General features: G+C 32.9%; 1 protein-coding gene across 1 annotated transcript in view; it reads right to left on the bottom strand.

Annotated features, from left to right (window-relative positions):
• Window positions 1-6,150: 6,150 nt before the first annotated feature.
• The window catches only part of LOC127721270 (uncharacterized), a 28,917-nt gene continuing 10,125 nt past the window's right edge, over window positions 6,151-24,942 (bottom strand). Inside the window, exons 5-16 of the mRNA XM_052227949.1 lie at window positions 24,787-24,890; window positions 23,724-23,795; window positions 23,003-23,186; window positions 21,101-21,186; window positions 19,061-19,132; window positions 17,727-17,823; window positions 16,541-16,635; window positions 14,337-14,408; window positions 12,358-12,529; window positions 10,754-10,827; window positions 8,049-8,120; window positions 6,151-6,252 (exon numbers count right to left, since the gene is read on the bottom strand). Coding sequence (XP_052083909.1) covers window positions 6,169-6,252; window positions 8,049-8,120; window positions 10,754-10,827; window positions 12,358-12,529; window positions 14,337-14,408; window positions 16,541-16,635; window positions 17,727-17,823; window positions 19,061-19,132; window positions 21,101-21,186; window positions 23,003-23,186; window positions 23,724-23,795; window positions 24,787-24,890 — 1,184 coding nt within the window. The 3' untranslated portion in view covers window positions 6,151-6,168. The remainder of the gene's footprint in view (window positions 6,253-8,048; window positions 8,121-10,753; window positions 10,828-12,357; window positions 12,530-14,336; window positions 14,409-16,540; window positions 16,636-17,726; window positions 17,824-19,060; window positions 19,133-21,100; window positions 21,187-23,002; window positions 23,187-23,723; window positions 23,796-24,786; window positions 24,891-24,942) is intronic.

Here is a 24,942-nt window from a genome sequence, read left to right as displayed (position 1 = left end):
AATTTCCCTAGAACCACTATTAAGATGATTTATGGTTCTAAGAAAATGACCTTAATTGATCTTATCTTCAGATGCATGGAAGGGCAAATTTAATTTAATCAAATGTATTTTTGACATTTTTATTGTAAGCTTATTTGATTACACAATTTATCAACACACTGTGTGGTTTTTTAGACTGTAAATTCCAAAAAATTTGTTATGTTTTTTGTTGTAAATTGCAAAGGAAAGGTTTTGTAAAAATAAAAACTCCATTTGAAATTTTCATAGCATTATTTGAATGTAGCATTTTCTGACATCGCGAACAGTTGGTCTCACATTTTTGTTCATTGTTTAACAATCGCAATGAACTTACAGTAATTTTTATGGTAGCCATTTTTGTCACACAAGACATTTATATATGTGTGCTGTGCATGTTTTTGCATTATTTGTATTATTTTCATATCATTTCATTTCGAAATTCGTTATATTATCAACAAATGTCTCAAAGCTATTTTCAAAATACAAGTGTTACTGTGAATACAAATTATGAATGAACTCAAAGGTGGCCGAGTGGTCTTTGTAGTTCAACTATTGTATCACTAGCCTGTCTACATTGAGGTTGTGAGTTCAAACCTGGCATGTGGTAGGTATGTTGAACTCCAATCTTAATTGACTAGGATTGTCCGTTTTCCTGCTGAAGGTCATGGTTCACTACAGGTACTCCCGATTCTTCAACCAATAAAAACTGACAGCTGCAATATAGTCAATAGTGATGAAAGTGGTGTTAAACACCAACAATCAATCATTCATTAATTAAACACAGTTTAGTGGTACTCTTCTACAAATGAGAGATTTTTATTCATATTTTTTTGTCAACAGGAAATAAGTGACAACAACAGTTTACCAATGTTCAAATTTTGTTTTCAATATATTCAGTGGCAGATCCAGTGAGGTGTTTTGGGGGTTGGACACCCCCCTCCCTTTTTTGTGTGACAACTAACGCTTTTGTATGGGGACATATGGTTGGAACGCCTTCTCTTTATATGACTTGCATGTGTTAGAAACCTCTTTTGAAAATGGTTGGATCAGCAACTGATATTAAAAAACAAATAAATAAAAAAAAATGCGACAAAATTGCATGAACTTCACACAAAACGAAACTTGGTGTGTCCCCTATGCATGAATCACCAGCCATGCAAGTCCAGACAGAGTTAAAATGTCATTAAAGAGACACAATAATAATTTACAGATCAGGGTAATGTTTATTCTTTTTAACCTGCTTATGCTTTTATTGTGAAGTGTAAGATGATAAATTTGATCTGATTCCTTTTAAAGTTACATTTCATATTTACAAAATCACAGGGTTGCTACATATTTAAAAAGGCTTTACTAATTATTTCTTATAAATGCTCATATAAAAAATGATATTTCTAGAAATATTTTTAAAAAGAATATCCGCTATTTAGAATGAGTAAATTTCAGTCCCAGTCAGATAAAATTTATTGTGTAATATCCTGTTATGTTTGATGTTTTGTCCATATTTGTTATTCATTTATTGTTATTTGTTATGGTTTAGAAATTATCATGTGCTTCATAGTTTTGAAGGGCTTAGGTGCATTGCATCAAGCAGATTCTAGTCTTTTCAGTTTGAATTATTACGATATTCACAATTATTTTATTGCAATATTTGTACCTTTTTCTGAGCATTTTATTATCTTTTATTGCCCAGCAATTTTTACCAGCCCCTATACCTTTCTTTTAATGTTTTCAAAACATGTGTTTAATGAAATGTTTCATAATTATAATTTTTTTACACTTTTCAATTAATTCCTCTGCATATATAATTAGCAGATATTTTACAAATAGTTATATATCAGAGACCCCTTTTCCTATGTAATTTGTAAAATGATATTTCATTTAAAAATGCCTTTCTTATAGTTCAGAAGGAAAAATGAATGTTATTTATTCACTGGAGATATAGTGTCCCCATTTGCTTATCCATTTATGAATAAAAGTGGTCAAGGCTTTCCTACATGTAATATAAAGATATGAACAACAAAGCTATGTAAACTATTTTCTGCACTGCTATTAATTGTAGTAATGAAGCTAATGACTAGTTTGTTTGGATTCAACAGCAACATGTTTGAAAGATATCTGTATATACTAGCTTTACATGACAATAAAACAAGAAATCTTCTGTTTTATTTGTTAACCATTTGTCATTTGGTACTATTATTTGAATTTTGAAGTTCCTATTAGAGCTATTCTAGGAAAAAAATGGAAAGGCAGTTTGATAACACTTTTTTTAAAATCCAAATGCTCATACTTTTTATTTTCCTTTGTTATATAATTGTATTTGCTTCCACCCCTATTACCAAAGAAATATAAAATATGGTGTCCAACTTTTCCATACATGTTTTCCTGTATAACTATAAGCCCTTACCTGTTCATGTTTTTGAAAGAATTGGTTCTTGAAATTTTGTCAAGTCTGTAACATTTTGTTGCGGAAGTGAGACATAATGCATTTCATCGTCTGTGTTGGTGCCTTCAACGATTAGGTTCAACATTCCTTTGTACAACATCCCAGCAGCGCCTGCATACGGAGTATATATTTCCCAGTTGATACGATATTCTAGAGCTCGTATTTCCTATCATGATTTCCTTGATAGAGAGTTGCTGCTCATAAGGAAGCTATTAAACCAAGAGTTCCAAGTGGTGAAGTTGAAATCACCCCTTCATAAATCTTACGGACGCCATCACGAGTTGGTTGACCATGATTATGGAATATCTGTTTCACAGATGACGACGGATATGTTTCAATATTCATAACTACAACCCCGTCTCTTTTTCCCCGAATGTGACTTTTCACCGGGTTTGTACTGGCAAGAGCAACACGACGGGTGCCACATGTGGAACATGATCTGCATGCTTACCCTTCCGGAGCACCTGAGATCACCCCTAGATTTTGGTTGGGTTCGTGTTATTCAGTCTTTAGTTTTCTATGTTGTGTTTTGTGTACTATTGTTTGTCTGTTGGTCTTTTTCTTATTTCGCTATGGCGTTGTTAGTTTATTTTCGACTTATGAGTTTAAATGTCCCTTTTGATATCTTTCGCCTCTCTTTCACTCTGCGCTTAAAAAATTGAAAACAACACGTTTAATAATTTGTTGCGTCCGAAGCGCTTTTCTGGATTTACCTTCATCAGGAACGCTCAAAGTCAAACATTTGAAATCCGAAGATGTATAAGTACCGAAACCGTTGAAGAGCTATATGTCAAAAATACCCAAAATAAATAGCCAAATTCATCTAAAGCCAACTTTGCCTGAGGGAGTTGAAACCTTAGTTTCTTAATAATTTCAAAATTTATAAACGGACAATTTTAGTAAAGTTTGTTAAATCATGTCAGTACCGAGGTACTGACTACTGAGCTGATGATACCCTCGGGGACTAATAGTCCACCAGCAGAGGTATTGACCCAGTGATGTAAAAAATTGAAAACAACATGTTTAATAATTTGTTGCGTCCGAAGCGCTTTTCTGGATTTACCTTCAGATATCAAGTTTACAGACATCAATAAGTTGTTCAAAACTTCGCTGAAACTTAATTCAACTTGACAGAACCTTTTTTATTAACAAAAGGTAGTATCCAGAGTAAAATTAATTTTCCGTATTTTTCTTGTAAAATGACTACATTTTTGTACAGTTAACAATTAGTTGCAGTCTGGGTTTAACGTGTTTTTTTATACAACACTAACATTTCCATCCTTTAAGAATTTTATGAATCTTTGGCAAAAGCGTTTTTATGATTAAGAGATAATAATCAAAATTTAAAAAAAATATTTCATTTATTCCTATTTTACTTATAAGTTCACTTATTTTTTTTTTCGAAATTTACATTTACAGCAGTCGAAGTATACATTATAAAGACTTTATTTTGATCCATTTGATCCATGGAATGTTTGCAATAAGTTTCTTCGAGATCAAGAAAAAATTGCATTGTCCCCCGCGCAACGCGTTACAGTGTGGGGGGGGGGGGGGCTCTTTCCGTTCGTCCGTCCGTCTATCCGGTCCTGTTAACGCTCACATTTGAACAATTTTTGCCAGATTTTTATGAAACTTATATCATAGGTTAATATCAGCAATGTCTCGGTCGAGTTCGAAAATCAGTGCCAATTAATTATTTTTAAAAGAGTTATGCCCCTTGGAAACATTAATTATACAGAAAATTGCGTCGTTAGTGCTCTCATGTGTACAATTCTTGCCAGAATATTATGAAATTATATCATAGGTTTATATCAGCAATGTCTTTGATACTTTCGAAAATAAGTGCTGATCAAATATTTTTAACAAGTTATGCCCCCTTGGAAATATTAATTATATTGGAAATCACATTGAATTTCCTCTGAAGCATTTATTTATGAGCAGTTTTAAAGAACAAAAAAGTGTATTTTTTAGTTATTGTCCTTGATCCTTGGATAGATAAAATATGTGCAACGCAGGGGACATTGAAACTCTTCTCTTATTATTATTATCTATTTTTCTGTAATTGTACTTCTAAATGGACTATGTTTTGGGCAATCAACATTTCATTTTTACACTAGCAGCAACAATCAAATGGGAGACACCAGGTTCTGCAGAAAATATTACCAATTATTATATTAGCTTTATCTTGAATCCTTTAATTATTTTTAGAGAATCATTGAATAAATCTTATTGTTACAATGATATTATATGGTAAGAGCCCATTCAATCAAATGGTATAGTATATGATTGAGAAGTATTAAGGAAATTGAATACAAGTGATGCGCAGTTGTTACGCTTTTCAGTAGAGCGTGTTTCCTTGAAGTACTGTAAATTCAGAAATTATTGCGTAAATCTATTATTGCGATTTTGTCATTTTAGACTAAAATGCGATTTTAAGATTTGTGATATTGAGAAAAATCCTGTTTAATTCATTTAACAAATTTCTAAATGCGATTTTAAATTATTGCGGTTATAACCCTGTCGCATTTTTCGCAATAATAAAAACATCGCAATAATTTCTGAATTTACAGTATTTGCTTTTACTATCAAATGTAGTTTGCTGGTTATTGATACTTTTTATTTCAAGATTTTACTGTCAAATCCACAGTTGATATGTCGTAACTAAGGAGAGAGTCGCCATCTTGACTTGCTGAAATCCATGAATGTGTGAATGATGCAATAGAATAGAAAATGAAACAACACCTACCTCAAAACTCTATTTTAATGCGATATTATCCGAATTTAGAGCGTACACGTAACGGAATAATCTTCAGCTTGAGAGTTTTCATTCGTATGACGTCATGTTTTGACATAACGTTAATGTGCCAAGATCGTTCATGAAATTTCGCGAAATTTTATTTTATTATAATTTTATACACATTTTTAGATCTTATGCATTAATTCTTTTAATGCATTAGAATAGGAATAACGGTTCTGTAGTTTCTTTTTCAATTTCAATTTGAACACAACGAAATCCATATAGTGTTTGCACATAAGTTACGATACATGTGGATTGACGTTGGAGGTATATAGTAACAGCCATTAATATGTACATCGCTGAATCGCTAAGTATAGATATATCGAGAATTTTATTTCGCTGTTGTTTACAGAGCGAATGAAGCACGTCATATTAGAATTGATTCTATTACTTTCACTCACTAGTTGTCTTCTTTTAGGTCTACTTTCAAAATAAATAAACATCTTAAGGTCAACATCCAGTCTTCAACAATAGACAAGTGTCTATTCACTTCAAATCGCAATGAACTACACATTAATCAGATGACTAAAAAGTTACTAGAAATCAAATATTTTGTAAAATCTTGGTGATCAGAAGGATTTTAAAAACTTCTTGATTCCCTCCCTGAACAAAATTTCTGTATGAAATTGTTAAACATTGCATGGAAAGAGTAATTCTGTCTGTAGCTGACCATCTATGAATAATTTTTTATTCCAACAATGTTAATATAATAAGTGAGCAAAATTTGCAGCGTTTTTGCAAATATTTAAAAACTCTATTTCTAATGAGATATTTTTTTGTCACCAGTGTCCACTTTGATGAATGGGCAAAACAAGCTTATTTGCAGTCAAGGTTTTATAGGAGAGAGAGAGTAACTGGTAACTAGATATAAACTAGAAAGAATCAAAATCAATTATCAATTAAACCGAATTTAATGTAAAATATCTGCAATGTTATTACATCCTTCAGATTTACAACACCCAACTCGTGTATTTTGTCCTCCCTGCCAACATGTCTGTAATAATATTAAAATAGATAGTTGTAATAAATAAGATATGATGTTGATCAGTGCAGGAACATATATACGTTAGATATACTGTTCCCAGATCAGTGAGACTCGAAAATTCAGCGTGTTTTCCCGGCCCTCATAAGTATGATAAAAATGTCGCACTTTTTCAGAATTTTTCAAAAGATACACTCTAGAATATAGTCGATAAACTCATTCATTATCACATATTTTGATCACAGGTTGAATAATATAAACATAGGAATAGGGATACGGTGTATGCTATATACAATCGTCTCGTCTCATACTGGAGAGTTTGATGACCCCACACCATATTCTTGAAAAAAACACCAGATGATTTGCTTCACTTTCCAGAATTTTTGGTTGTATGAATAAGCTATATATTTTTTCCTTGATTCTATTTCAAAATTTACAACAATCCGTTTGACAGATCTCTATTTCACTTCAGTATTGTTGTCTGACCTCGACAAAGTAGAAAAAGAAGACTTGGGCGTGTTGTTGTCGACGGGCGCGGTAAAAATTTGTTAGTAAGTGATTAGATCAGTTTCAGATTAACCACTAAATGTTAGGCAATGATATTTGGAATGCACTTGTATTTATATGATTTAATAAAATTCGCACGGAGGTTTTTTTTACCATGCACCTTCAGTCATGGTTTATTGACTTCGAATGTTTTGCATAGTTCACAAGGTCAAATATTGCCAATTTGGTGTCAACATTTGCATTATACATTCAAAATTACATATAGGCGAAACACGTTTCTGTGTCAAAATAAAAATGAGAATGGAAATGGGGAATGTGTCAAAGAGACAACAACCCGACCATAGAGCAGACAACAGCCGAAGGCCACCAATGGGTCTTCAATGCAGCGAGAAACTCTCGCACCCGGAGGCTTCCTTCAGCTGGCCCCTAAACAAATACGTATACTAGTTCAGTGATAATGGACGTCATACTAAACTCCAAATTATACACAAGAAACTAAAATTAAAAATGATACAAGACTAACAAAGGCCAGAGGCTCCTGACTTGGGTCATGCGCAAAAATGCGGCGGGGTTAAACATGTTTTTTGAGATCTCAACCCTCCCCTATACCTCTAGCCAATGTAGAAAAAACAAACTCACAAAAGTTTATTCATAAAGAAACAGTTTATAAAGTAAACTAACAAAAATATCGAACTCCAGGTAAATTCAAAACTTATCAAATGGCAAAATCAAAAGCTAAAAGACATCAAACGAATAGAAAACAACTGTCGTATTCCTGACTTGGTATAGGCATTTTCTGATGTAGACAATGGTGGATTACACATGGTTTTATAGCTAGCGAAATTTCTCACTTGTTTGACAGTCGCATATATTCCATTTTGTTGACAACAACGTGTGAACAAAACAAACAGATATATTATATCATAGTGGATCTTTTTCTGATAAAAACCGAACAAAGTCGGCGTTTACTGTGGATTCATAATAATTCGTTGGATACTAATTTTCGTGGGTACAGGTGAACAACGAATTCAAATGTTCAACGAATAACATATTTTCAATAGGCTATGTATGCAGAGATTAGCAAAATCACGAAATCAAATATCAACGAAAATAAATAAATCCACAGTATGAGAATTACTTTAGTTTAATGAAAGAATTAAATTCAAGTTAAATATCAGTGTATTTTCATTTGCTGGATTGGCAGATCTATTTTATTTATTTAAAAGCAGATCTATTGACAGCAGAATAATATACAATTAACTGTAGAGTAAGAAAATGACCTTTACGTGACCTTTACTTACCTTTTCGTCAGCACATTTCATGCGATATGCCACCAATCCATTCGAACCTGTAAATTCCTTTAGCTGACAAATCTGCATAGAAGATAATAACATCATAATACTTTCAATTTCTGCATAATCACTTAAATTTGAAATTTGTTCTGATTTTTTTAACTTAAATATTTGGAATTCACTTTCTTAATTGGAACACAGTTTTTTCAATGTGTTTGTCTTTTTATTAGTCTTTCTTTTTTAGCCATGGTGTTGTCAGTTTATTTTCGAGTTATGAGTTTGAATGTACCTTTGGTATCCTTCGCATCTCTTCTATTTTCGTTTGGCTTTCCAACTTTTCTAAATCGAGCGCCACTTGTGAATTTTACGTAGACTAAAAGTGTGCCTGGCGTATAAATTATAAGTCTTATCTTTGAAGAGTTTCAGGATCTGCTTACCCTTCCGGAGCACCTGAGTTCAATCCAGATTTGGTGGGGTTTTTGTTGTTCAGTCTTTAGTTTTCTATGTACTATTGTTTATCTGTTGGTCTTTTTCTTATTAGCCATGGCGTTGTAAGTTTATTTTTGACTTATGAGTTTGAATTTCCCTCTGGTATCTTTCACCTTTCTTTCACAACTGTTTAAACTAAGCAAATACGAGTTTGACATATTGAATTTACTACGTATAAAGTGACACCTACGTTCATTTATGATACAGACAAAAGTTTCCATTCTGTGTTTATTTTGCAGATGTATCCTTATTTACTAAATAGTTCTACCAATTTAATTTTGAATCTATATTGAATCATAGAAAAATTGGATTGAATCGACCTCTAAACGATCCATGATTCTGTAATGAGGAGTACCCAAATTGCATTCATGCTTAAATTCACATCCGTAAAAATCAAATAATTGATGTCTTGTTTTATTTCTCCAAATGTTTAAACAATTTGACAATATTCCATGCTTACTATAATTTTTTTAATAGATGCCTGTAACATATTTTAATTACTAATTTTTAAAAGTTGACTTTTTGCGGGAGTCGCATTGCGACGTTTTCGTAGATTTTACCTTTTCCGGTGAAAACTTAATGTGTTGATGTATACTATGAACGTTTTTTGCATGTGGAAATATATTTAGCTATTTAGCTGAAAGACGTGCATAATGTCAAATCATAAAACTGCAAATTGTTTAGTCTTTCAGAAAACTTGTAAGATTTCCGCTGCTATTTTTGCTATATGGGTGCAATTTGGGTACTGTGACGTTATATTGTTATAATAAAGGTCTTATGTAAATTGACATATTCTCTGGTTGTGTACTGCTGTTGAATTTGTTGCTGGCTAATCTACGTTAACCCCCATGTAACATGGTAACTTGGTACAAATGTATATATTGCAGTCGATTTCATGTTATTGTACTGGATTTTTCCGCTTACGGTCGTTGTTATCCAGCTGTGTTTCACTTTTATTCTTTTGGTTAGTACCGATTTAACAGATCGACGCCTTGGTTTTATTTGTGATACAGACTTTTTTATGGTTCTTTTTTAGTTTTTATGCACAGGCAAAGATGACAATTGCCAGATTTGGAACAAAGGAGAAGGTCCGATAGGCTAGTTTTGGCCTAATATTCGAAGTACATCTAATGGAAGTTTTTGACTTTTTTTAAACACTTAAGTTTCTACTTCAGTCGATTCAATTAGTGTATGTAAAAGATTTGGACTGATTTGGTCATTATAAAGACGCTCAAGTTTAAGCTTAAATATGAAAAATCTGTCAAATATGCCATAAAACGTCACTTTTCAGATGTTTTTTGTCTAAAATGTAAGTGGCCGCATTCGTGTTCAGTCTCAACCTTTATAATTATATGTTATGTTTTATCATCAAATACAACATATATTTAAATATTAAGACTGAACACAAATGCGGCCACTTCCATTTCAGAAAAAAACCGTCTTAAAATTAGCACAAATGCTAAAATTGTGAAGATTTCAGTAATATTGCATGAATTTATGATGCTATTACCTGATGGATGTGCATTATATTGTAAAAAAAACAGCCCATATTTATGAAACAGAAGTCTTCTTCTTTCCAATAAATAGCTAAAAGTTTACATTTTAACAAATTTGTAAAAATGCTATATTTTGGGGCCAAAAAGGGGTCTTACCGGGCCTACTCCTGTTGTGGAATCTGTGTTTTCGATGCTTTCGTTTTCGTAATTGATTTTGGTCTTTCATCTGATTTGATTCTAGCGCCCCAATGAGTCTGATGCAGATGAAACGCGTGTTTTTGGTATAGTTATTCTAAACTTCTTATCTTTCATGTCTTCTTATCTTTCATATACTTATTTATCTTTCATGTCTTCTTATCTTTCCTATCAGCAAGGAAAAGATGCTGAAAATTTTAATAACTGAGAAACTGCCGCCTTGTATCGTTGGTGAGTCATTTAAAAAGTTTATAGTATTTAACTTCTTTAGCTGTCTGTTTCTCACTCTTCGTACATTGTTATCTACTGCTATTTTCATAGTCTCAAAAATGGTTAGAGCTAATTGATTTTAAGCCTGGTATCTTTGATAAACTACATGGAACGTAGCTTTGTTTTCTCTTATCTCTTATAGGTAACAGATTTGTCGCCACAATCTACACTTTGATTTACCAAAGTTTTTTAACCTCACCTCTCAAGGATTGTTTACTCACCTCTCGCATGCCATTTTACTTATCTCCAAAGTGTAATACTTACCTCCCCTGGATTGCAGTTAATCATAGTTTGACATTCACTCAATTGAATTACAAACTCACAGGAATAACATTTAACTAAAAAAGGAAATACAGTCTCGTTAGACACTGTTTTATTTATTTTTTTTAAAACTTTTGCTAATATGTAAACGTCACAATAAACTTCGTAAATAAATATAAATTTATGGAGTGAAATAAAGAAAATTTGAGATACTTTTTTAATGATAGAAATCGTGTTAAGAGTAATTTCCCTTTACCGCTATAATAATGTATGTCAACTTGTGCAAGTTTCTTTTTTAATCAATCAAATTCATCTTATTATACAGGGTGAACTCCTTGTATATGTAAATACTGTATTCCTCTTGTTACACGTATGTAATTTGTCTGAGTGATCAATAGGTTGAAAGTTGAAAGTTCACAAAAACTGCTCCAACAGAGTTGAGAAAAAATACTTTAAATAGAGACTACAAATTATATGGTCACCATCACGAATTGGTTAATCGATACAATGTGTCTGTTACTCAACACACAAGCGACCTGTTTTCGCTGTTTCAGATCTTTTGATACTATGATAGTAGTCTAATCTGTTATTTTACCAATTGTGTTCTATGATTGTGACATTTTCATTAAAGGGGCACTAGCTACGAAATATATAAAAAATTAAATTATGATTTATTTTGTTCAATCATTAATGAAAGTGAAATAGTGAAATAGTACTTCGCTTTTAGCAGCCAGTATGGTTCAATTTTGTCAAAATAAGCTATATAACATCGATGATGAATTATTCACTTGCAAGTGAATAATTCGACCTCATTGAATCCGTATTCATGTGAACTTCAACTTAACCCCTTAGCTAGAGATGGATTACGCATGATTTATGCGTGTTCAGTTATTAAAAGAAATGAATGTCAACATTGAAAGTGAAACAAAGGTAAATCATTTGATTGACTGATTCGATCCACAAAAAATCATTCTTATACAGGTAAAATCGAAAATTAACTTATTTTTTTTAATCAAACAAACATAGATCAATCCAATTGCACGAGGTCGCTATCTATTTATATTTATGTTTATATCGTGTTATGTGACCGTCGGTAGTTTTCGGAGGTCATCTCATTAGTTAATTAGATGGCGTCTAGACTAAAATACACACGAAATTCTGATATATATTATCTAGTATATGCATTGTTAACTGTTTATTTAAGACTTATTATAATTTGGATATGTGTTTTAGTATGATATAAATGAAATATGAGAATTTGAGTCAAATCGGTGAACATGATTTTGACAGCTAGTGCCCCTTTCAGAGCGGATTCGCATGGCGGAGATGCATGCATAGCAGCATATCCTTATCCTGTAAATGCTCCCTGTCTCGCTCGTTTTGGAGTTTTTGCGATTCTCTGTTACCTTAATAAGTATCTTCTAAGCGGATTTGTGAAATTTGAGCATCGATAAACTAAAGCTGACTATAATTTGATACAATGTAATGTTTAATTTCAAGCTGACATTCCATAATAAAGGCAAGTGTTACCCTCTAGTACTCACAAGCACTTTGACCTATCCGAAATGTTCGTATGTACAAAAAAGGGGTCTATTCATACCACATACCAAAAGAACGAATTTGTGTTGTTGTCTGTACCGGAAGTGGTGTCATGATACTTGTTGGCGGATGAGTAAATAACTGCTGACTACGATGTTGAGTAAATGTTTGACAATTTGTATTGCAGTATGCTCCTTTGCAACAACCGCTACATTGTGATGAGGGTATACTACTACACATCTTCAAAAACGTAAAATAATTACATTACGTGTATATTTCATTAGAATCCTTAATTTTGATTGGCTGACGACAACAGTGAGGCACTCCAATGTCATATTTTTTTTCCGTATCAAATACAAAAGCTATGACTGCACGAGCTATCCATGACAAATTAAAAATACTGCATTGAAAAACAAACAAGAATAAAATAAGAATTTCATGCTTCTTTTTATAATCAGTCTATAGGGTTGTAAAAGCGTTGATCGTGAGCACATTTTTAATATGAAGCGCCTTAGCACTTCATACAAAATGTGCTTCGGTCAACGCCTTTACATGCCAATAAAGTTATTTATCCTGCATTGGACCTTTCTACTATACTAATACAGGTGTACAGATAACATGAAGCGAAATACGTATACTAGACGTATATAGTCTCCTGGTATCCTGCATCGGTTGCGAGCGAACGGTTATGTGAAATTACTGTTTACATCACAGTTCAGTTTGGGGTCCTCATTGCGGTCCGCGTTTAAGTCATGTCGATTTCTTTCAAAAACAAATTCAACGATTGGGATGGAAAAAATGTACAAAATTAATTGCAGGATAAAGACTATAACTGTTTAGTGTCTTTAAATATCAACTGTATTTGTAATCGGCTAGAAACAGGAGAAATAGCTCGTTGAAGCTCGCACTGTTTCTTGGCCTCGTACAAATACAGCTGATAATTAAAGACACTTAACAGTTATTATCTATAAAAAGAAGCAAAAAGCCATTCAATTCTTCAATAAAATAGACCGCACACAAAAACAACATTTGAACGAATACAAAGGTTAAAAGGAAGAATATGAAATGATAATAAGAGTTTTAAAATACTGATAAAAAGGGAATGTTTTTTTCTGATGTCACATTACTATTACGATTCATTAATATACACTTTCAAATCCAAATATACATACCACCAAACAGAAGAGAATAAATGTCGGATGAATGAAATGTGAAGTCGATTTTAAGCCCAAAAGAAAACAACACACCAACACAAATCAGAATGCATCCGAGGAAAGTATACAGTAACCGGCAATTGTCAATCGTTTTTAAAATATGTCAAGAGCTACAGTTAACATTTTTTTCATTGACGTATCTGGGAATCTCCAATATCTCTTTCAGTTTATCTAAACTAAACAAATTGCATTAGCAGGGTTATGAAGTTGTGAACGAGCATTACAGAAACCAACACTTTACAAGCACTGTGATTGTAATTAGGTATCAGTAATTTGTTCCGTCAGCGGCACATAAAACATCAACCCTGTTCGTTCTGTCGAAGATCCTTTTTAGAATTGTTTTTAGTTCCTTCATGTTATAAGCCTTAAAAAAGTACTATTTTTTTCTTATTCCTCATGACATTGATATGCTTCTTTAATACTTATTCTTATACTTGTATGAGAAATATACATTTTTACAAGTCTAACACTATAGCTAGTGCGAGAGACATGTTTGTTAACGCGGTCTTAGATAACACCAAGTTAGATTTAGTTTCCACTGACGGGTGAATCATGCACTTTACCTTTTCGTATCTAATACAGTGGTATACACATTATGACTTAATGGCGATGTGTGTTTTGTTTTTTAAAATTGATTTGTATCTTCTGCATACATTAGGGATATTTGAATATCGGTGGACTACTGATTCTTCTAATTCATAAAAAAAAATCCGGCAAGACGCGTATAATTCTTCAGAACGGACCTCGTAAGTGGCTACCGAAGACCGCAATACAGTGATGCGTAAACACCAAACGACATTCACAGATCAACAAACGATTAGCATTTAACTTACATCTTTTCTGACACATCCCATATTCAGTGTTATTTGGCCATTCAAATCGTGACTTTGTTCAATCATGCATATCTATAAATACACAATGTAATGACCAAGACGGTGGATTCAATTACTTTGTTAAATGTATATAATAAACGAACAATTAATAAAAGACTCTTATTGAACAAAATACATAGGTTCTATGCATAAATCAAAACAAGCTATTAGATCTAAAACAATAAAGGAAGCATACAAAAAAAATCATCAAAGATACCAGGCTTATGATAAGAAACACTAGACGGTATTTTCCTCTTCAACAGACTCATCAGTGACGCTCGAATCAAAATAAATTTAAAGGCTAAAAGTTGTACGAAGTTGAAGCGCATTGAGAAGGAAAAATTCCGAAACATTTTTCCAAAGAAATACATTTTTTAGGACAGTCGCTGGAAAATATATGAATATATCCATGTAAAAGAGAGGCGAAAGCTTAAGGAACCAAAGCAAGATTCAAACTCATAAGTAAAAAATAAACTCGCAATACCGTTGCCAAAAAAGAAAAAGACCAAAAGACAAACAAAAGTACACAAGCACAACATATAAAACTTAAGACTGAGCAACACGAACCCCACCAAAAAACTGGGGTATATTTCAGGTGAACCAGCAAAGTTATTGGATTTCTTATTGCATATTTCACAAATAAATGCAAATACACAGAGTATACTGGGTAGACATTGCTGTATCTCCTATGATTCGAAGGTATATGGTTGGCAATCAAATTTTACGAACAGGAAAATCGCGGCTAACCGCTTACAAATGTATTTGAAACTGGTTACTTGTCTTCCATTGAGTATGTTTTGTGAATTGCTTTTGCTTTTAAAAATCTGTTTCAATCTGTTATTCGCAGTTTCAGAATCTTACGGATTAGAGGAATATGTAATTTAATTGTACGTACATCAAAATGAAAATAAGGTTATGCATTTAGATAACAGCGTGGTGCGCGCTTTTTAAAAGATTACCCATAATGCATTAGATTCTGAAACGGCAAATTTTAGTGACTGTTTTAATCATTATGTACTCCAACATTCCAATTAGATGTAATGTTTCTGCTAACTTTGTTCCAGCGGTTGCGATTGTTGACTTGGATAAATAATTTGAACTCCATTTGCTTTTTACTTGTTGGGTTTGCAATGCGTTTTTAATATGATATGATATATAAACTAATACTATTCTTTTCATTTCCAGCCCAAGGCTAACGTGGAAATAAAGATTTGGTCTTTTATGGTCTTCACTCGACCGTCAGTAAAATCCTTGCCAAAGTGGACGTCAATTTGGCTGTGTAGGATGTATAAACTCAGAGCCACGTCCATTCAAGATTCGGGACTTTAAATCCGATGCCTCGTAAAGAAATAGTGCAACGATTTCTACACGTAAAAGTCGTTCCAAACCTTTCAACAACTCAACGAGGAGTATGCTTGGGTGCCCTGTTGCAAGGCTAAATTTCTGACCCTATATCCAAGATACCCCCATTTTCCAGGGGAAGTCCAAAATGCACGCCCTTCATCGTGATCGAGCCCTATCACATACATGACCTACCTATTGCTTTTTCTCGTCCTGAACATGCATGAAATATTTGCTTCTGGACGTTAAGCAAACAACGATTAATCAATTTTGTCATTATCTTATGGATATTCACTGGATATACGACTTTATACAAAATTTGTGTCTTGGCATCTATGATGAGTTATGACTATTTACTACACCTCTTTTGTTGGAGTCTTTGTTTGATTAATTTTATGTTTGTTTGATTTTTTTTAGTCAGTTGTGTTGTATATCTGTGATGTATGTTTACACAGTTTTGACTGCTGGATCCCAATTTTTGTTACATTAACCTCATTATGTCTGTTTTGGTGGCTTACCTAATTTTGTCAATATAACGGAACTATAAACAACTATTATAAATTTAGCTAGCTATAAAACCAGGTTTAACAAGAATAAAAAAATATTCGGAAAATGCCTGTACCAAGTCAGGAATGTGGCAGTTGTTTTTCACTTGTTCCGTTGATTGGTAGCGTTTGATTTTGTCAGTTTTTATAGACTTCCCCTTTTTGAATTTAGTTCAGTGTTTTTTATTCTTTTTTTTTATTTAGATTGATTTTATTCCATTTAGTACTAACACTTTGAAATACAAGTATTCAATAATATAAGCCAATGTATTTGAGTACCTGATCAGTTGTACATCTTGATACTTTCTTGCAGTCTTCTGGTCTTTTAACTCCCTGGCATGTTACACAAAAATGAGATTCGTCAGATAAAGAAACTGAAGAATTGAGAAAAGAAATTATGAGGCATGGGTTTTTACGGGAACTTGTATGTATTTTAGATACACCCATGAGTGCGTTAGGTGTTTATAGTTTACACAAATATATTAGGGTTAATGCAAAAATAATAAATAACAAAGGAAAGTGTCTTTCGGCAATTTAATCTTATTTTATCATTTGTTTATGGCATCTTGGTGTAATTCAAATACTAAGAATAAGACGATTTCTTTTCTGTTTTTGTTCTGGTAAAGTTTTACGTTGTTGGATACTCTGTAGCCAAACTACAGAGTTTACATCCTATAGCCAAATGAATACAGTCAATTTCAATTGCATATCGATTAATATATCTCTGAGGGTATAAATTATATAATATCAGATAATTTGCATATAAGACGTTAGGTCTTATTAACTATTCAATATTCGTTACTATACTTTATAATGAAACCTACAACTATTGTTCGTAATGAAATATCACTTATAAAAAAACTTATGTCTATATATTCTTTCTTATCTTGATGTATAAATTGTCCTTTAAAACTTTTATAGATGGCAAATCTTGCAAGGACAGTGACAATACAGGTGGTACAGTTAAACATACGAAAACACCTAAGTTATCCTTGTCAAATAAAGTAAACATGATATTAGTTACACGAAAAGTTTGTCATTGCCTGAAAAGGACTGAAACAATAAAAATTCAACCTATGAATTGGCATGATTTTAAGTTTTGGGTACAATAATTGAAATAACCCTTAGTTCTCGCGAATGTGAAACGCCTAATCAATTGTAAATTTCTCAAAATAGCAAACACATGGTTATCATTGACAATTATTATAAAAAAATACTAGAATATTAATTGCAATCGCAAAAGTGTGTATACACAAAGAAAGCTTTTTGCTCATAGTTGAAGGCTGTACGGTGACCAAAAAGTTGATAACATCTATGTCACTTGGTCTCTGGTGAAGAGTTGTCTTATTGGCAATCATACCACATCTTCTTACTTCATTATTGTAAAAATGAATTAAATTGGAATGAAATATCAAGATTTGCAGAGCATGTAGCAAGTTAGTGCTTATTGCACACATGCAATTACCTGTATGGCCACATCTATTAACATTACAAAAATCAGTTTTACAGCATTCATGGCAAATGACTGTGCTCAGTTGATTAGAATTAAGTGGGTAGCACGACTGTAACATATAATTGAAAAATTTAAAGACTTTTTTCTTATTACCGATTTTTGATTCCGGAGTCTATATTTTTTCTACAGGTTACCTTTTCTGTGGTTGGATATCCTGGTACTCGGTCAAATAAAAGCAACTTAGAGAAGTAAATCAAGCTTGCAATCGGTACAATTTAGAGGGGAAATTTACTGTTTATTTTTTCTTTAGACGACAAAATCATCGGGAAACAGTAAACGTTCCCACTTGACCGAGTACTAGAATGTCCTACCACAGATAAGGTTACCTGTCGGAACATTATATAATCCGGAGTAAAAAGTCAGTAATATGAAAATAGTCTATTGTCTGCTGCAATAATAATGACAAGGTTTGTGTAGAAACATACAATAGATGTGAATTTATGTCATTCATGACATACTTATACAGTCATTCTGGAATTTCACTATCTAAGTAAGGGCAACCAATTGTAAATGTGAAATAACACAAATATCACAGATCTTATGATCACCCCCAGTTTTTTGTGGGGTTCGTGTTGCCCAGTCTTTAGTTTTCTATGTTGTGTTTTGTGTACTTTTGTCTGTCTGTTTTAGCCATGGCGTTGTCAGTTTATTTTCGACTTATGAGTTTGAGTGTCCCTCTGGTATATTTCGTCTCTCTTTTACCCTTTCTTCTATTCGTGCATATTCAAGGTATCTTCAGTTTGTAAACAAAAACTACTTCCGGTTTTTTTTTTACTTGAATCTTCATTTATTATATTTAAAAAAAGACGTACATACTATTTGTATCCATCTTTTCAACTAATTTCTATTGCTTGTTCTTATGTTGTACTGTTACACCACTGTCCCAGGTTAGGGGGAGGGTTGTGCGCCCGCTAACATGTTTAACCCCGCCACATTCTGTATGTGCCTGTCCCAAGTCAGGACCCTGTAATTCAGTGGTTGTCGTTTGTTGCTGTGTTACTTATTTGTTTATCGTTTTTATTTTGTACATTAATTAGGCCGTAAGTTTTCTCCTTTGAAATGTTTTACATTTGTCATTTCGGGGCCGTTTATAGCGGACTATGCAGTATGGACTTTGCTCATTGTTGAAGGCCGTACGGTGACCTATATTTGTTTATGTTTCATTTGGTCTCTTGTGGAGAGTTATTTCATTGGCAATCATACCACATCTTCTTTTTATATAAAACATAGATGATGTTATTCCCGATGTAAGGAATAACCTACCGAGATTAATAGAATTCACTTACTGTTTTCGGTGAACAATCACCAGAGAAAAAAACATGACCATCAGATGTAACTGACTGCTGGATGTAGCATTGCTGAAATAAACAAAAATTACTTCCCTTTAGCTGATTTTAGAAAAATACGTTGTGAGGATCAGACAACCTCAATCAACCTCAATTAGAAAAACGTTAAAAGTCCAAAAATAAAGCAAAACACAAGTCGGAGACAGACAATACCACTAACGAAAAGACAAACAGCAGTCAACAAAACACATTTTTGAAAACTAAAGCCTGTGTAGAATGAAGCCCTTCAAAACATTCAAAACAGGGGATGATCATAGTTGCTCTGAAATGATAAACATATCTTGCATCACAAGTGTGATCTGTCATGGCAAGTAAATATAAGTCGTATTTGAGGAAAATAGGACGAGATTTTCACTACGACAAGTGGGACATATCCGTGGTCATCTGTGACACAGATATTCTATAGTGTTCAACCAAATGACAGTTTTTGTTCAACTTTCCCAGGGATAACTTCAATTTTACAGCTCAAACCCTTGGTTAAGTCGTTTTCATGTTATCAGCTATTCTTTATCAAAGAAATCATGATAGAACGCAAGCTCTGGAATATCAGCACGTATACATATGCACCGTATGAAGGTGTGCTTGAATGTTGCTACATATAAATAATAATTGAAGAATTAGAAACTGTAATCATCTCTTTTGTAAGGACTGTGAAAGTTAGACGAAAGAAACCAGAGGTATGATCGGACTCATAAGTCGATGATAAACTAACAACGCCATGGCAAAAAAGCAAAATACGACACTAAGACAAACAACTTCTAATCATACAAAACACAAAAAAGAAAACATGTGAACATTCAAAAAAGCCTGTGGAAAGGTATGCCTGCTGCAAATTTGCTATGACTGATTGATTGATTGGTGTTTAATGCCAATTTCAACACTAATGCACTATTTCGTGGCGGTCAAGTTTTTATTGGCGGAGGAAGCTAGAGTGGCTGGATAGAACCACCGACCTTCGGTAGGAAAACTGACAATTCGAGTCAATTAAGATTAGAGTTGAGTGGACCTGCCCCGTGCGGGATTCGAACTCACAACCTCAGTGTTGATTGGCTACGCTTAAGAAACGTTTTTCATGGCAGTAAAAATAAATATGTAGCCGATTGTTTTAAATACAATCCAATTGAAATGTAAATCCTTTTCCCAGGTTTATCTTAAAGGCATTGTAAACGAAGCATGATCATATGAACAGATTCTGTATTTTTACCCAATTCCTACCAAATACTCGTCAACGGCAGTTATCATACCATTTCTCTTTCACATTTAATGTAAAGGTAAAATGTGTTGATGTCACTTATCACTTATCTTACATTAAGATATGTCCAATGATTAACCAATCGGTACCCATTAATTCTCTGATCCCAAGACGATGCTTTACCATTTTTCTTTTCAATTTCAGTTGATCTTCAATCTTTTGTCTACTTATTGATATATTTGTACCAATTAACAATTTATGTAACTTTCCTTTTTCCTGTTATCAAAAATGGAATATTTTTCTTCGTATATTTTTTTATAGCTAATCTTTGTTTCCCTGTTCTATTCACGGTATAATCTAGTGTATTTCTTCTCAAATCCTGTGTCTTTATTCCATCGGAAATGATACCCTGATGCATATTTGGCACATCAATAATGACTTGTTAGAAAACATTAAATCATCGTTGATTAGTTTCCATTCGTTTGATGTGTTTAAGCTTTTGATTTTGTTATTTGATAAAGGACTTTCCGATTTGAATTTTCCTTGGAGTTCGGTATTTTTGTTATTTTACTTTTTTCATGACGACGTTATATAAAGTATCAATCGTACCAAACATACAGTAAAGTCGTTTATCAATACAACAACAGATGTTTAGAAGATATGTTCATATTATTGTAGTACTGTCAGTTATGCTAAAAATATATACTTTACACAAGAATCCATAAGTAAAGTTAGCTTGGCACAATGTTTTAATGAAGTTTGATATAAGTATACATGTTTATGCTTACCTCGTGTTCACCACAATGAGTAAATTCTGTGCAGTCAGCTGGTGATGATATATCTTTACATGAGAAACAGGATGTAATATTTTTACCTGAAAATTATAATCAATGATAAATGATATGTACTACAAATCTTTTATTGCAAACTTTCCATGGTGACTCTACGCCATTTCAGGAACAAACTAGTATAGTTTTTGTTCGTGAAGAAACTGGGAACAAATGAATTCTAAGACTAAAATGCATGTCTATTATTGTTTATTTAACTACCGCAAATTGATTTTCAAGCACATTTTCTACACAAGAAAATGCCTGTACCAAGTCAGGAGTATGACAGTTGTTATCCATTCGTTTGATGTGTTTGAGCTTTTGATTTTGCCATTTGATTACGGACTTTCCGTTTTGAATTTTCCTCGGAGTTCGGTATTTTTGTTATTTTACTTTTTGCCATGAATACGGGTGAGTATTAAAGAGAACCGTTTAAATCAGCCGATAAGGTCCGTCAATTATTGAGAAAACAAGCTGATTGTCTTAGATCTTCAACTAGGTGCTAAATAGAATAGCATTAATTTACTTCAAATACACCTTGGAAACCACACCATCCCTTTTCATAAAATATACAAACTAATATAAAAATGAGGAGATTTAGTATGGTTGCAGAAGGTATTACAAAAATACCGAACTCCATGATGTTAAATTAAAAAAAAAGAAAAGTCTAACAGTTTACTGATAAAATCAAACGTTAGACTTTATCAACCTACGGAACGAATGGAAAACGACTGTCATGTTCCTGGCTTAGTACATGCAATATCCAAAGAAAATGGTAGATTAAACCAGGTTTGTAACTATCTAATGCTCCCACTTGTATCCCAGATGATTATAGTTCCTTTTTAAAATGCATTAGTTCGGTGAGCAACCAAAACAGACATAATAGGTCAATGTGACAAACTGATTTTACTGTCGCAAATATCCGTTTACCTAGCTCTGCTACGCGTCGCTACGTAAACTCAATTTGCGACAGTAAAATCTACGTTTTACGAAGGCCAAGCTTAAAATACAATACAGTTATCTCCTAAGTCTATCCTAGCCTTACGAGATTTCAACATCGGTAAACTACTGTCGCCTTAATTTGAAGACTGTGTGTTGAAATCGATATGTCATTTAAGTATTATGTTGTTGAGTTGTCTTTTCCTTGACGTACTGTAAACCAACTTAATTTTTCGGATATATACTTTATTTCGCGTTTAGTCTTTACTAGCCCATTTCGCGGCGATTTAATTTCGCGATTTTCAAACTTGCTTTGTGTAGTTAAATAAGGAAAGTTCCAAGTTTAACATATTCGCGGCGATTTATATTCGCGTTATTTTTCTTTTCGCGAAAGTCGCGAAATTAATCGCTCGCAAAAATTAATTGGTTTACAGTATATCCTACACCTCTTTGCGTTCGTATCTTGGTTACATGGGTAGAAATATAACCACAGGATGACAAAAGAGAAATATAGATTCTACCACTGCATCGATTGTGATACGATATTTATTCACTCGAGACAGTTAAATTTTCAAATTTAAAACGCGAGGCTTGCCGAGCGTATTGAATATTTAAAATTAACTGTCGAGGATTAATATCGTATTGCACGAGATTTGGTGGTGGAATCTGTTTCTCTAATGATTTTAAGACGATATGTTATTATCCTTCTTTTCGAATGATTTACACAAGGATGTGTTCTTTCTATGTGGTCGTCTTTTTTCATGACGCCACAAAATTTAAGAGAAAAGCAAGAAAATTTGACGTCACAATAGAATTTTGACCTATGACAAACTGAGATCAAACAAACGTTGATTAAATAAAAATAATCAACAGTTCAGCAACAGGATTAATCTGGTATGAATTAGAGATACCTTAATTACGTACTATATGCGGGCTCTAAGTATGTAGGAGTCGTTTTCTGCATGACTGGAACAACATTCCATTGCAGTGTTGTACTCGGTGTTTGTAGTGAGCCAATATTAGAATTTCCTGATGAACATTTATAGTTACAGAAAGGACCAGTACAGCATTTGTTACAGTTATTCGGGTTCTGTATAGATGCGCAATCCTAAAACCATACAAACAAAAAAACGAGCGGAAATTTCAAATGTCCTAATTATATGATAATGAAATTAAACAAAAACTAATTATTATAATAAAGTCTTTTGATAATATATCTTAAACCGACTTATTTTAGCGGAGACTTAATTTCTCGTTTAGCCTTCTCCATCCGATTTCGCAGCTATTTGATTTCGCGATTTTCTCATTTTCTTATCTTATCCGAAAATATCCAAGTTTTTACAGTCTTTGGATTTAGACTATTTTTCATTATCAATAGTTAAAAACCTATTTGAAAGGCTATTAACGTAATGTTGCTGTCAACAACAAAATAACATTTCAAAATTAAGACTTCAAATTTATCTTTAAAGTTTTCTGCCAATTTATGAAGAATTTTAAAATATAGAAATCTGATCTTTCGAATCAAGCAGTTTTGGTGTCGTAACCGGATAACAACTTTTTACCAAGTATTCATTAAATTCACCACGACGGTGAAATTTGCCTCTAAAATTTCAATATTGTAAATAGTTAATAAACCACTACTCACTGAATCAGATTTACATCCAAATTGGAACAATAACTGTCCGTTAAAATCACTTTTTTGTACAACACTACATTTCTGTAAAAATATGAAAGAACATCATAATGTTACTATAAGTCTTTCTAAAGAATTAATTGATGTTTATAAGTCAAATTAAAATCACAAGCAAAATGAAAGATCCGAACAAAAATACCTTCAATTGTCATTTTCCCACTACATTACTATATAGGAAACTTATTTTTAATTCAAAAGAACTATTTTGTCTACATGTTAATACCAAATGAGTTTTTTAAAGCTAGATTATATATAAGATAAAATATTTGTCGTCATTATACTTGGAATAATCATTGGTTTGGCACAGCCTTATTTTTGCATTTTGAAGTTAAAAACATGGCTGTTAATTCGCTTGTATTACAGACATCATTGTACCGTTGAGTGTGATTTCTCACCATTGCTGAAATATTACCTCTATCTTTTACTCTTTTGTTTTTGGCACAGAAATTCATATTTTGACTATGCTTACAAATTGCAGAATGATTATATCCTGAACATTTAATCAACTCCTAAATTGATCTTTGGTGTCATTTATTTTCCAACTTGACCCGAAAGTCAACTGTTTATATACAGTTAACACCTCTGTCCTTAATGACAAAAACATAACTATAAATGGGTCGATACCTTTACTGTTGGACTATCAGTCCCCGAGGGTACCATCAGTTCAGTAGTCAGCACTTCGAAACTGACATCATTTATAACAAACCTTTCTAAAATTGTCCGTTTATCAATTTTTAAATTATAAAGAAACTAAGGTTGAAACTCTCTCAGGCAAAGTTGATCTTTGATTGATTTGGCTATAGTTCAGCTTCTTGTTGGTCATATAGCTCAACTGTCTCGGTTCTCATACGTCCTTGGCTTTCAAATATTCGACTTTGAGCATTCCTGATGAAGGCAAACTAGAAAAACGCCTCGGACGCATAAAATTTATAACGTGTTGTTTTCATTTCATTCTTTAAAACTATTTGAGGGAAACATCTGAACTGTGCCGACACATGTCAGCGGTATGATTTACCTGCCCTACTGCGCATAGGCCAACTTTATGACACAAATTGTCAGCGCCAAACTTGCTGTCCCCACAACTTAAACATAGATGATTATAGTGATCAGCGTTTATTCCTATAATAAAGAAAATGGTTTAATCACTAAATATTTACTAGATAGATTTGAA

This window comes from Mytilus californianus, unplaced genomic scaffold (genome assembly GCF_021869535.1).
Source record: "Mytilus californianus isolate M0D057914Y unplaced genomic scaffold, xbMytCali1.0.p SCAF_12, whole genome shotgun sequence".
Taxonomy (NCBI): domain Eukaryota; kingdom Metazoa; phylum Mollusca; class Bivalvia; order Mytilida; family Mytilidae; genus Mytilus; species Mytilus californianus.
Note: the sequence above shows the minus strand (reverse complement) of the source record. Positions and strands in the feature narration are given on the sequence as shown.